The sequence below is a fragment of the Oryza brachyantha genome, chromosome 12 (genome assembly GCF_000231095.2).
Source record: "Oryza brachyantha chromosome 12, ObraRS2, whole genome shotgun sequence".
In the NCBI taxonomy this organism is placed as follows: domain Eukaryota; kingdom Viridiplantae; phylum Streptophyta; class Magnoliopsida; order Poales; family Poaceae; genus Oryza; species Oryza brachyantha.
Genome location: NC_023174.2, coordinates 5,417,048 through 5,429,029, shown reverse-complemented (window position 1 = coordinate 5,429,029; position 11,982 = coordinate 5,417,048). Strand labels below are relative to the sequence as shown.

General features: G+C 33.5%; 1 protein-coding gene across 2 annotated transcripts; it reads left to right on the top strand.

Annotated features, from left to right (window-relative positions):
* Positions 1–5,557: 5,557 nt before the first annotated feature.
* LOC102718130 (isoflavone reductase homolog) lies at positions 5,558–11,792 on the top strand. 2 transcript variants are annotated; one of them, XM_015842960.2, is made up of 4 exons: positions 5,558–5,940; positions 6,476–6,716; positions 8,510–8,686; positions 11,211–11,792. In XM_015842960.2, the coding sequence occupies exons 1-4, from the start codon at positions 5,626–5,628 to the stop codon at positions 11,372–11,374; spliced, it is 897 nt and encodes a 298-aa protein (XP_015698446.1). In that variant the 5' UTR covers positions 5,558–5,625; the 3' UTR covers positions 11,375–11,792. The 2 variants fall into 2 exon arrangements, with proteins under 2 accessions (XP_015698446.1, XP_006663943.1); XM_006663880.3 differs by having other exon boundaries at positions 8,483–8,686.
* The last annotated feature ends 190 nt before the right edge of the window (positions 11,793–11,982 follow it).

Sequence of the window (11,982 nt, the reverse complement as noted above, 5' to 3'; positions counted from 1 at the left end):
TCCTAAAGAGGACAAGTAACAAACATTGCCAACTGGTTAGCTACTTCTTTGCTAGACATTGTTCTGAAACACACATACGTCAGATCAATTTAAATTATGATGTTGTTGGGAGTGTACTCCTGGAAGATGTTGAATAATTTTCTAGCAAGCTTTTCAAGCCGTGTTTCTGGGAGTGGTTCAACATATTAACTAAGTGATTTGTTGGTGGTGTAGAGACTGTCACTGGAAGTATATCATCATAACTATTACAAATTAAACTATGTCATCCGAGAACATCTTTGTGGGTGTTAGAGAACCTGTTCTTTTCAGCAAGAAGCAACTCGATCTAATTTGGAGAATTCCCACCCAATCGGTATAATGAAGCAAACTTGTAATTGTTTCCATAAAGGCAACATAGTTCACATCATTAACATTTATATTCATGTGCATGATGAATATTGCTTTTTCACAAACATTTTCCTCTGCATCAAAATTATTAGCACAAGGAGCTCCACAAAACCTCTCCACTTTTACATTCCCTCTGAGTATCCCCTACCTTCATTAATCCTCCAATGTGAATAATTGCACCTAGATTGCTAGTAATTTGCCTAAGGATGCTCTTACATGCCATGTAAATGACATTGGGTTCCCGAGTAAACAACAAAGGAATATAGTTGGGAGATGTATTATGCAACTAGTATAAGGAACTAAGTAGTACATGATTTATAGTAGTGCACTACAATGATTAAGAATTTTTGAAGGCGAAAAACATTATTAAGTGGCATTGCCGTAGTTTTCATTACATAGCACTTAATTTAGGCACTACTATTAATTTTATCTAACTATAAAACGCCCAAGTCTCATATCTTGTGCAAGCATTGGATGAGAAAATAAAGGAATGGAATTAAGTAAAATAAATTTTATTTTCTAGTCAAATGGAAATTAAAAATAAATACACTTAAATGCAAAATCGTCAGGTTGATTGTTGCCTAAGAAGGCATGGATATCTGTTCAACAAGGTTTTTGCCCTTGACCTGCTAAGTGATCTCATCTTTCTCTACAAATAAAGTGAGAAGAAAGTAAGAAATTTGATTCATACATTCTCAAGTAAAAAATTAATTATGAAAATACAGGGACCACACATATCTAAAAACACATCAAATCTAATCTCCCATAAAAACTTCATGTTTGTAATTAGCATAGAGGCTGAAATATGACATAATGTACTAATATAGAGTTGATGAAGGATAACATTACACACTCTTAATGGTACAACCGGGAAGACATGTATAACACACATTCATATCCTATTTTAGTTGGCTTATATAACATACCAAGATTTATCCAATGGTAAATTACCTATGATGGATGCTACAATTGATTGAATATGGCGAAGGATGAAAAGTATGGTGAGAAAGTTCTTGTATAACTAGACAGAGAGGCAGTTGATGCATGCCATGCCAATGGCTATGTGTATGGGAAGGAAGGATAATCTATATCCTTATGGTTAGGTAGGAGTAACATTGAGTGGCTACATCCGGCAATAGTGCATTGAACTATATTATAATAGTCCTATATTGACATGACCAATCACTTCCACTGATATATAGGCATAAAGTGCTGATAAAGCACGGAGCAAGATCATATAGAATGGATAAATTTGTCATGCTCTACCCCTCTTTGACTAAGTATATGACTGCGGCACACATTAAAGTGATTAATTAATAAACACTTCATGACCAGGCTCTATAAAAAGGGCATACTTGATACCAAAGTAGCAAGACAATTACCCCCCACATGTCTACATGAAAGAAAAAATTCGGTAGGAAGCAATGAATGTTTTCAAAACATTTAAGTGTCATTAAGCAAATAAGCTAATAACCCTATGGTGTGCATCTGTCTTTTTATACACCACACCTCTATGCTAAATTTGGAAAGGCAGAAAGAATTAATATATCCAATATTAATTAGTATCTTTTATTTACATTTAATGGAATTTTACATCTTGCTATTATTATAAACTGTATACAATTTTCTTGAAGGATTTCACCATGGCTGAAGTAACTTTAAGTTACATGAAGATTCTAGTAAAAATTTTGAATCATATTGAAGTGGAGAAACCAGCAATGACACATGGTGAAATGACAGATGGTATCTTCCATTCATTTATTGAACTTGATATTGCAAACTTGTTGTCTAAAGGATTTTGAGGTCCATAACAATTCACAGGAACATCACATGTCTCCTCGAGAAGAGCTCTGAGAAAAGCGACACTTAACATTGTCTGAAGACTAGGGAAATGTGGCCTTGTTAAGATCAATGCCTACAGCCGATGTGATTTGAATTTATGGAAAAAAAAACAGATTCGGTTACTAAATATGCAAAAATAGAGATGAGGTCCAGAGAAATTTCTTATTTTTTCTACAAAACCAAGCTAAATTACTTGCAAAGAACTGTAAGAGAACAAGATAGCTGAGTTGGAAAGATTGCAGTATGGCAGATAAGGAAAGGAAATATGAAGTCGTCATTGAGAAATAGCAGTACTGTGTGCTTTAAGCATAGTAGCTATTAGAAATCAAAAATAAGAGCAAATAAGCATATGTAGTTCTTAAAAAATGCTCCTTGCTGTAATGTTTTTGGATGTATTATATATGTGCTTCCCTAAAAAAAATAATGTAAACTTAATTACTACATGTGTTCTTGTGGTATATTTCTTTATGAATATTACAGCTAAATAATGTGGAATTTAATTATGGTGAGAAAACACAATGCAAGCCTTGTTCTAACAAACAACAAACACGCAATCCATTGGATGGAGCAATAGAATCCGCATGCTTTGTGTATCTAATCAGTAGAGCACCTCCTATAGGTCCAATATACACATGGTAGATCGTGCAGGTGCTTGTCCAGTTACTAGAGCAACTATTATATGGGTCTAATCTACACAGGCTAGATTGTGCAGGTGCTAGAGGTCCCTCTCTGTCTCTTTATGTTCCCTAATAGGCTACTATTAGGCTGTCATAGTCAACAATTGCATTATTTATGGCCTAAAGGGTGATTCATGTTGTTTTCCTCTGATAGATAGATAAAAAATTATCTGATTTTTCATAGCTATTTAGTGATGATATAAATAATCAAATTAACTACTAAAAATTGAAAATCTACTCTATAAAGATAAGATGATGAACTTGTTTTTGTATTTTTTTAAAAAAAATATCTCGTTTAGCAATTCGGAAATCATATATGCAAAAGCTCACGGATAATCCGACTCAAACAACACAACCTTAGTCACCATGTGAGGATCCTCGGCTTAACTCCTAAAATGTTTACGTTGAAATTTATCATTTTCAGTAACTCATTTCATACGCAATGCTAGAAAGGATGGAACAGATTTTACGACCAATTACCATGCATCCAAGTGAATAATTTCGATTGTTGATTGATAATGATATGGTGATAAATATTTTTTGACTATAAATATAAATATTATTAAGTAAGAGTTGTTTGATTTAGTGCTGAGGACTGCATACGTGGTTGCTTGGCGTGAGTAAGAGAATAATCATCAGGTGAATGGCTGTCTAAACTTATTGAAGTCATGAATCATTACAACATAATTAGTCCTTTGGGGCATTTCTCACTAATTATTGCCAAACTGGTAAAAATAAACCATCGATAAACACGATTGCAATTATTTAAGATTGCTAGCTAAATGATTTCTTGCTCATTTTAAAACTATTATTAGATTATAGAAAAGAAACGACTATATGTATGAATTGATTTTATATCCCACGAGTTCTTCTTACATCCAAATCATGCCGGGGGCAATCACAAAAATACTGTGACTCCTCCCTTAAAAAAAGCAGCATCATCTCTATGCCTAACTTTTTGCATGTATGAATATATGGAAAGCACAAGGTAAGTTTCTCTCTCCACGTCCTAGGAAGGCAAGCATGCCATAAGTTTTGTTTGTATCCACTTGCTCTTTGCATGCATTTACCGTATAGAGACATGTGCATAATAAATTTATGGGCCACGAATATCCCTGCAAATGTTTATGCATCATGTTATATAAATGTCGATTGGTCACTTTCTATAAATACTATACAGTCTATATGCCATCGATGGGTCACTTTCTATAAATGGAACTACCCATCATCTAGTATTTTGCATGCATGCTGAAATGTATAAATGGGCTTTACACGTCGAAATTATTTTAGTCACTAGTTTTCCACTCATTTCTTAGATGTAACCTGATTAACCATTAAAAAAATTGAAAACAAGTAATATAAGATATATCAATTTAGAAACATGCAAGTTCAAAATCAACTACTAAATGTTGTAACAAAATTTATAAATTTAACTACAAATGTGAGCATACAATTCAATGATGAACCTAGCCATTAATTATGAGCATGACGAGTTCTTTAAAGGGACCCCTTCTTTAAAATAATAGAAGCATGTTGGTACATCACTGATGCTAGCTATTAATTTATATCAACAAAGTAGAGAAGCCGTAGCCATAATTTGTATTTTAAAGTTAAGTTTAGAGTTTATATTGGACTTTTTTGACGTAGTTTGCTTTTCAGCATTTATTTTTAAATAAATCTATAAGTACATATTACCTCCATCCATAAATGTTTAAAGCCATTGACTTTTTAATACACGTTTGACTGTTCGTCTTATTCAAAGTTTTTTATAAAACATATAAAGCTATATATATGCATAAAAGTATATTTAACAATAAATAGAATTATATAAAAATAATTAGTAATTATGTAAACTTTTTTGAATAAGACAACTAGTGAAACATGTATTAAAAAGTCAATGGCTTTAAACATTTAGGGACAGAGGAAGTATAAAATATTTATCATAAATTAGTTTTTTTAAAATAATAAACCATCTCGGCCTAGTAATAAGCAAAACGATGACAATGTTAGCGGAGTAAAATAAAGGTGTTATATTTTTAATGATATTAGAATAGTTTTAGTGGTATCGATATAATATTATCAAAAATACCCTAGCCACAAATCTCTTGCATCAACCACACTATACATTCAACCCTTGCAATTGTTAATTTTTAAGCCCGCACACACGAACGTCATCAAAGTCTTTTTAGTGGTGATTGATTAGGATGAAAACAGACGCAAAGAAATAACTTTATTTTAGAACTAAGGACGAGCGTTATAAATAACTTGACTTTTGGGACAGATGGATTACGATCTGTTCATTTTAAAAAACATCACATCGAATATATGAACATACATTTAAAATATTAAACACAATCTATTAATAAAATAAATTATAGATTTCATCGAGAAACAGCGAGACGAATCTTTTAAGTCTAATTAATCCGTCATTAGCACATATGGGTTACTGTAGCACTTATGACTAATCATGCACTAATTAGGCTCAGAAGATCCGTCTCACGATTTTCCCTATAACTATACGATTAGTTTTTATTTTCATCAATATTTAATGCTTTATTTATGTCCAAAAAATCAATTCAATGTTTTTGAAACTATTTGGAACCAAACAGGGCCTTAAGCCACCAGCCAACCTACTCTACTGATCTCTTCAACCCAAACTGAGTGAAATCACACCAAACTTTATTCTGAGTCGCATTCGCGTTGTCGTCAGAGTTGAGGAATGGAGAAGAGCAGAGTCCTCGTCGTCGGCGGCACCGGCTTCGTCGGCCGGAGGATGGTGAGGGCGAGCCTGGCGGAGGGCCACCCGACCTTCGTCCTGACGCGGCCCGAGCTCGGCCTCGCCGTCGACAAGGTCCAGATGCTGCTCTCCTTCAAGGCGCAGGGCGCGCGGCTCCTCGAGGCGTCGCTCGACGACCACCGGAGCCTCGTCGCCGCCGTGCGGCAGGTGGACGTCGTCGTCTCTGCCATGTCCGGCTACGACCTCCTGCAACAGCTCAAGCTCGTGGAGGCCATCAAAGAAGCCGGTAACATCAAGGTAAATTCATCAGTTCTTTCAGTACGCATCAAGTTCTGAAATTTGTCAGTAATTGTTTTTAGTTAATTACTTAATTTCCATGACTCCTACAGTAACACTGTAAAAATCAAGAAACGCAAAGGGGGTGATTGCCAAACACAGCGCTTGCAAACCAAAAATAATTTGTAAATATAACTTATATATATATATATATGTATATGTATATGTATACTTAGCTGTTTAAAAGATAAGTTCAGAAAATAAATTTTGGTGGAAAAAACCCTAAAAATCAACTCTAAATTTAAGGCTGAAAATTTAATTTTTGGCTTATAAGCATAAGCAAAAGTGAAGAGATGGGACGAAAACCAAATGAAATGTGAATAAAATCTGATTGTTCTCTGCATACTGTTCTGCCGGATTTGATGCAGCTAACTAGCTAAAGTCTCAAACAACATAATTAATTAGTTGTGAGGGGACTTTTTTTTTTGCAAAAACGATAACATATAACAAGTCTATTATTGAAGAGAAAGATAACATATAAAATTTCTGGATGCAGCGGTTCATACCGTCAGAGTTTGGAATGGACCCAGCGATGATGGGGCATGCTATTGAACCAGGAAGGATCACATTTGACCAAAAGATGGTAATAAGAAGGGCAATCGAAGATGCAAATATTCCACACACATATGTTTCTGCGAATTCGTTTGCTTGTTTCTTTGTGGGTAACCTCGGTCAAATGCGTACTCTTGTTCCACCTAAAGAGAAAGTTCTCATATATGGTGATGGAAACACCAAAGGTATAAATTGTACTGCCTATAATATAAGTTATCGTAGATTGTTTGAAATAAATTAATGATAAAGTAAAAGGACTATAGCACTCCAATTAATATAAGTAGAAAGTATATATATGCTTATGATGTATGTACCATATTAGATGAAAAGTATGTTCTATTTTATATTTTTTATATACGTATATATATATATATGTATATATGTTCATATATATGTATGTATCTATCTAAGTGTACGTATATAACTATATATAAGTATATATACATATAGATAGGATTGCGTCCGTGTCAGAACAAAGGGTGCTTGTTTGTCTTTTTCATGCAAAAATTGAAATGATATATTTACAAATAAAAAATAATTTAAAATAAAGCTTTTATATATGTATTCTTAGCGACCTAAAAGGCAAGGCCGGAAAAGTTGAGAATTCAAATTTTGGCTTATAAGCATAAGCAGAAGCAAAAAGATGGGCTAAAGTTTGGTTTGCAATCATAAGAATAAATATATATATATATATATATATATGTGTGTGTGTGTGTGTGTGTTCCTAAAAATTAATTATTTGGAGTTTCTTTTGGTTTCCATGTACGTGAACACATTATTTGAAATTTTATGATAGGAGGCATCAAATATATATATATATAACTTTAATTAATTCAAGTTCCACGCAGATATATACGGATGGACTATCAACAAAGTAAATTAATCACCATTTTTGAAGGTGGGCGTCACAGCCATATGTGAGAATCAAATTTTCGTGTTTAAAAATTTTTAAGTTCCAAAACAAACACTTTATTTTACTAAGTACTTTCACACTCATGGACTCGTATAACAAGCCACACTATTTATTTGTACAAAATATGCACCAGTCTTGTTCATGAGATTCAAACTGAATAACGTCATGCCCATTCACACATATCCATAGCATAACGCTATCAGGCACATGTTGTTTGCAAGCAAGATATTATCCTTTTGAACTTCATATCTTATAATCTTTTTCATGTTTGTTTGGTTCTCTAAATAATATGGAAAGAAAAAATAATCAATGACAAGTTGCAGATCTAGTCGAGCTCTATCATTTTCATATAAAGTACATGTTCATCAGAAATCATTTAAAAAGTGGATATGTGATTTTATCAAAATATGTATGACGTGTTATAATGAATATTTAGGCATCTAAACAATCTCAAATAAAAAATTATCAACTACAAAGTTTTAGATCTCATTTGACTTCATGTAAAATATTAGGTGTAAATATGTATTATTTTGAAATCATATTTTTCCCGACAGGCCACCTCGGAAATCGATTTTCTCATATGGGCTTTTGAGTGGTCCTCTTGTGAAAAATACCGTTACTTTTCCATACGGTTGTTCCATTGGCCCGTCTAGAATAATAAGTTTTCGCAGGCGGGTAATATCATCCCCTCGCAATTGAGCATATTGCAGTTGGTCTCTCTAATGGTCTATCTAGAATTTGCACTACTAGAGAGGGTGGTCACAAAGATCATTTCTGTGGCTGTGAAGGGACGTGCATTATCAGAATATTACTGCTATATCAAATAGAAAAGAATTTTAAAAATGATATTTTTGTTAACTTTTACTTTTGTGTGGGTTGGCAAATTCCTGCCAATTAAGTCACTAAGTAGTTCTGTAAAATAATCATAGAAATTGCAATAGAATCATTAGTCTTATATCTCACTATTATTCTATGTTTTCTTCCCAATATTATTTTCTTTTAAAATTTCAAATTGTAACATAGAATTGTATATTGCAGCGATATTTATAGATGAAGATGATGCAGGAACATATACAATCAAATCTATTGATGACCCTCGAACCTTGAACAGGACATTATACATAAGACCAAAGGAAAACATTCTTACTCAAAAGGAGGTGATTGCTAAATGGGAAAATCTATCAGGAAAAGTTCTCGAGAAAATCCCAATTACTGGTGAAGAATTCTTGGCTTCAGGAGAAGGTACAAATTACATAGTTGTACAATATGTTAGATTTTCTTTTCCTTTTGTCATCAAGATAACTAGTTAAATACCTACACTTTCGTACTGATAAAATAAAATATGCTCTCTCCATCATAAAATAACTAAACTAGAGAACTACATTTATTTTGGAGCAGAGGTAGTATTATAATATTGTCTGAAATAAAAAAAAAAGAATTATATGTGGCTATTTATTTGATATGTTCATTTTGTAATATTAAGAAGATAAAAGGGATTATTTATAAAAATTATGTAGGTGGTGTGGTAAATATTTGCCGCAACCGCCCTCTATTATGTTGTAATATTGTCTGAAATAAAAATTATTATAAAAGCACCGAGTGATTCCGCCGTCCGTCAAACCCAATTCGAATCAGATAAGAATTCGCCGCAGCTGTTTAAAAATAGCAAACAGCACCTTCTCACCTGGCTGATGCAGGCCGACCCGTGACGTCTCAACAATTGTGCCTACGTAAGGTCCTCTGTTCGATCCTCAGGTTAACATTCATTCTCATTTGTTCTGTATAGGGTTAGATAACGAGCCGGCTCGGCTCGACTTGCTATAAAACTCGAGTTAGGCTCGTGAGCCATGCATAAAAAGCTAGCTCGACTCATTAGAAAAATGAAACAAGCCAAGTCGAGCTAAGCCGAGTTTGTCACTATTCGAGTGAGCTAACGAACTGTATACATTTTTTTATTTCTTTACACTTTCTATTACTTTTTCTATTTTATCAAATTTATTTTTTTGTGTTTTTCTCTACACACAATGTTTTGTGTAGAAACTTTTTGTATTTTTCAACACATTATCATTTTTTGTGTGCTTTTCTACACGATCTCAAATTTCTTTTTGTTTTTCTCCACGTTGAATATTTTTGTGTTTTCCTTAGCATTCTAAAAATTCTTTTTTGTATTTTTCTACACAATCTCAAATTTCTCTTGTTATGTTTTTTTTCTATTTCTACATTCTCAAATTTATTTTCAATGGCTAAAATTTATGTTTCATCCTATTCCTACATTCTTAAGTTGTTGAAATATCTTATTAATTTATAGGTTTTCTCTATTGGTACATTCTCAAGTTTGAAACATAGTATGAATTCATTTTTAAGTTTTCAATGACCATATGTTAGGTCACGTAAAATGAATATGCACTTTTAAAAATGTCATCCCGTATGGGGTTGGGTATGAATCTGTATAACTTTATAAAAATATAGTTTTGTGAATATTTAAACAAAATAATATTTTTATTTTTACTATTATAACAATAAAAATTGATTATGTCATATGTCAATCCATCCAAATCTGTGACCGAAAACTAGGAGCACCTCAGTTGAAGAGAAACCTCACTTCAGTCCTAGTTATAAGGACAAATCATTCGACTCGGACGACAAGCCAGCATCACGGTAGAAAAAGATGTTCAGTCAAAGCTCGTCGTAGAAGTGGTCGATGCCTTAACAAACACCAGCAACCTGAGCCTCTCGCAACAACACAATAACGCCTCCACATCCATGAAATTCACGTCCAATTTGAATTTTAGTGCCAACCCGACGCCGCCACCACCATCACTTGCCACTCTTCACCGTAATGAAAAAACTTAAAAAATTGGAGATGGAAACATTCTTACTAGGAATCACTATGTACGGTTTAAAATTGAATATTTGCATAAAAAAGAATCAAAGGTAGTAGGACTTAGAGAACATGGTTAAAAATGGTATACATGCATCTATCTTCAATCGTTATGGAAAGACCACTCATCTTATTTACTTTGTTGATGATGTTGAGCATAATTTATTATTTCTAATTTTAAGCTTTTTGAGACAACATAGGCTTTCTACATCAATTGTATATTGATTACACCTTCTATTCACAACTTGACATGCAATTCGTTTTTAAAACTTATTTTAATTGCATAAATAAAATAAACTTGACCCGGTGCAATGCATGTGTATTTTTCTAGTATTTTAAAAGGAGTATAGCACACATAATTTTTTCATGTTGTACCTCTACAACACTTCAGCACCGACATGATCTGAATGATGCTCAGCGGTTATATTAGCATATTATAAACAATGCTCAGCACTTCAGAACTTTCCTTCAACGATTTTGTACTTGCTCATATTCTTTTCTAATGAGACTTTTCACATTTTCTATGCTACAAAATTCGAAAGTTCGGTGGAAACTTTCATATAGAATATTTTTGTATGAAACACACTGTTTAGAATTCGGGGAAGCATATCCAAGATAATTCACAATCATTAGTGAGGAAAGAACGCGACCTATGAATTGGGTAAGTAGGTTATTGGTTTGAAATAACATGAGTATACACAAAAATCAATCTAGGGACTGAACTAACTATTTCTAGCTATGGACATCACAAGGGAAGCCTTTTCTTTCTTGTTCCATTAAGCACTAGATGCGAATTAGAAATCAATAAATACCAGCTATTGTCAACATAATTTTATCCATTGGCATGTAGTTTGACAAAAAAATACTGATGTGTGTGTAATACAGGAACCGATTACATTAATCAAGTAGGAGTGGGACATTTCTACCACATTTATTACGAGGGTTGCTTGACAAACTTTGAAATTGGGGAGAATGGAGCAGAAGCAACTCTACTATACCCAGAGGTTGAGTACACCCGCATGGATGAATACCTGAAGCGTTACTTGTAAGCCTCACCACATGGCCACAACCTCAAAAGAGTTCCTCACATATGTATCTTATCATAACAAAGAAGCAGCACATGCACCTGACTCTATGTATGCGCATGCGTGCGCATGCGTGTTTATTTTACAAGATTTGTAGCTTGAATAAACAAATGTGCTTATGGCTATCACCCACAAAGCTTATTATGAGCTTGTAAAACCTGATTGTGGATGGGCTTCGCACAGTCGTATATCTGAGACAGAAGTGCTAAGGAAAATAAACAGGAGCCAAAAGAAAGTTGATACTCAAGAATTGTGAGTGTAAGAAGCAAAGAAAGTAGGGAATCGGTTGTTAAGGCATGAACAAGTGGCAATGCCACAAATAGTTTATCTATTCTTGTTCAATGAGATTTGGGCTCAACTAAAGAAACAAAAACTAAAAAATATATAATCAGTTACATAGTAAACCCACTCGAGTGGTTTCAATGAAATGAAAATAACCTTTTAAGGTAAAAAGCCATATAATAAGATTTGTCTAGTAGAGATATCCATATACACCTAGGGAGAACAACCAAGCAATTCATCAACTATTTCCATGGGACCTATGAGGATATGAATGATTCCAGAAACACTTC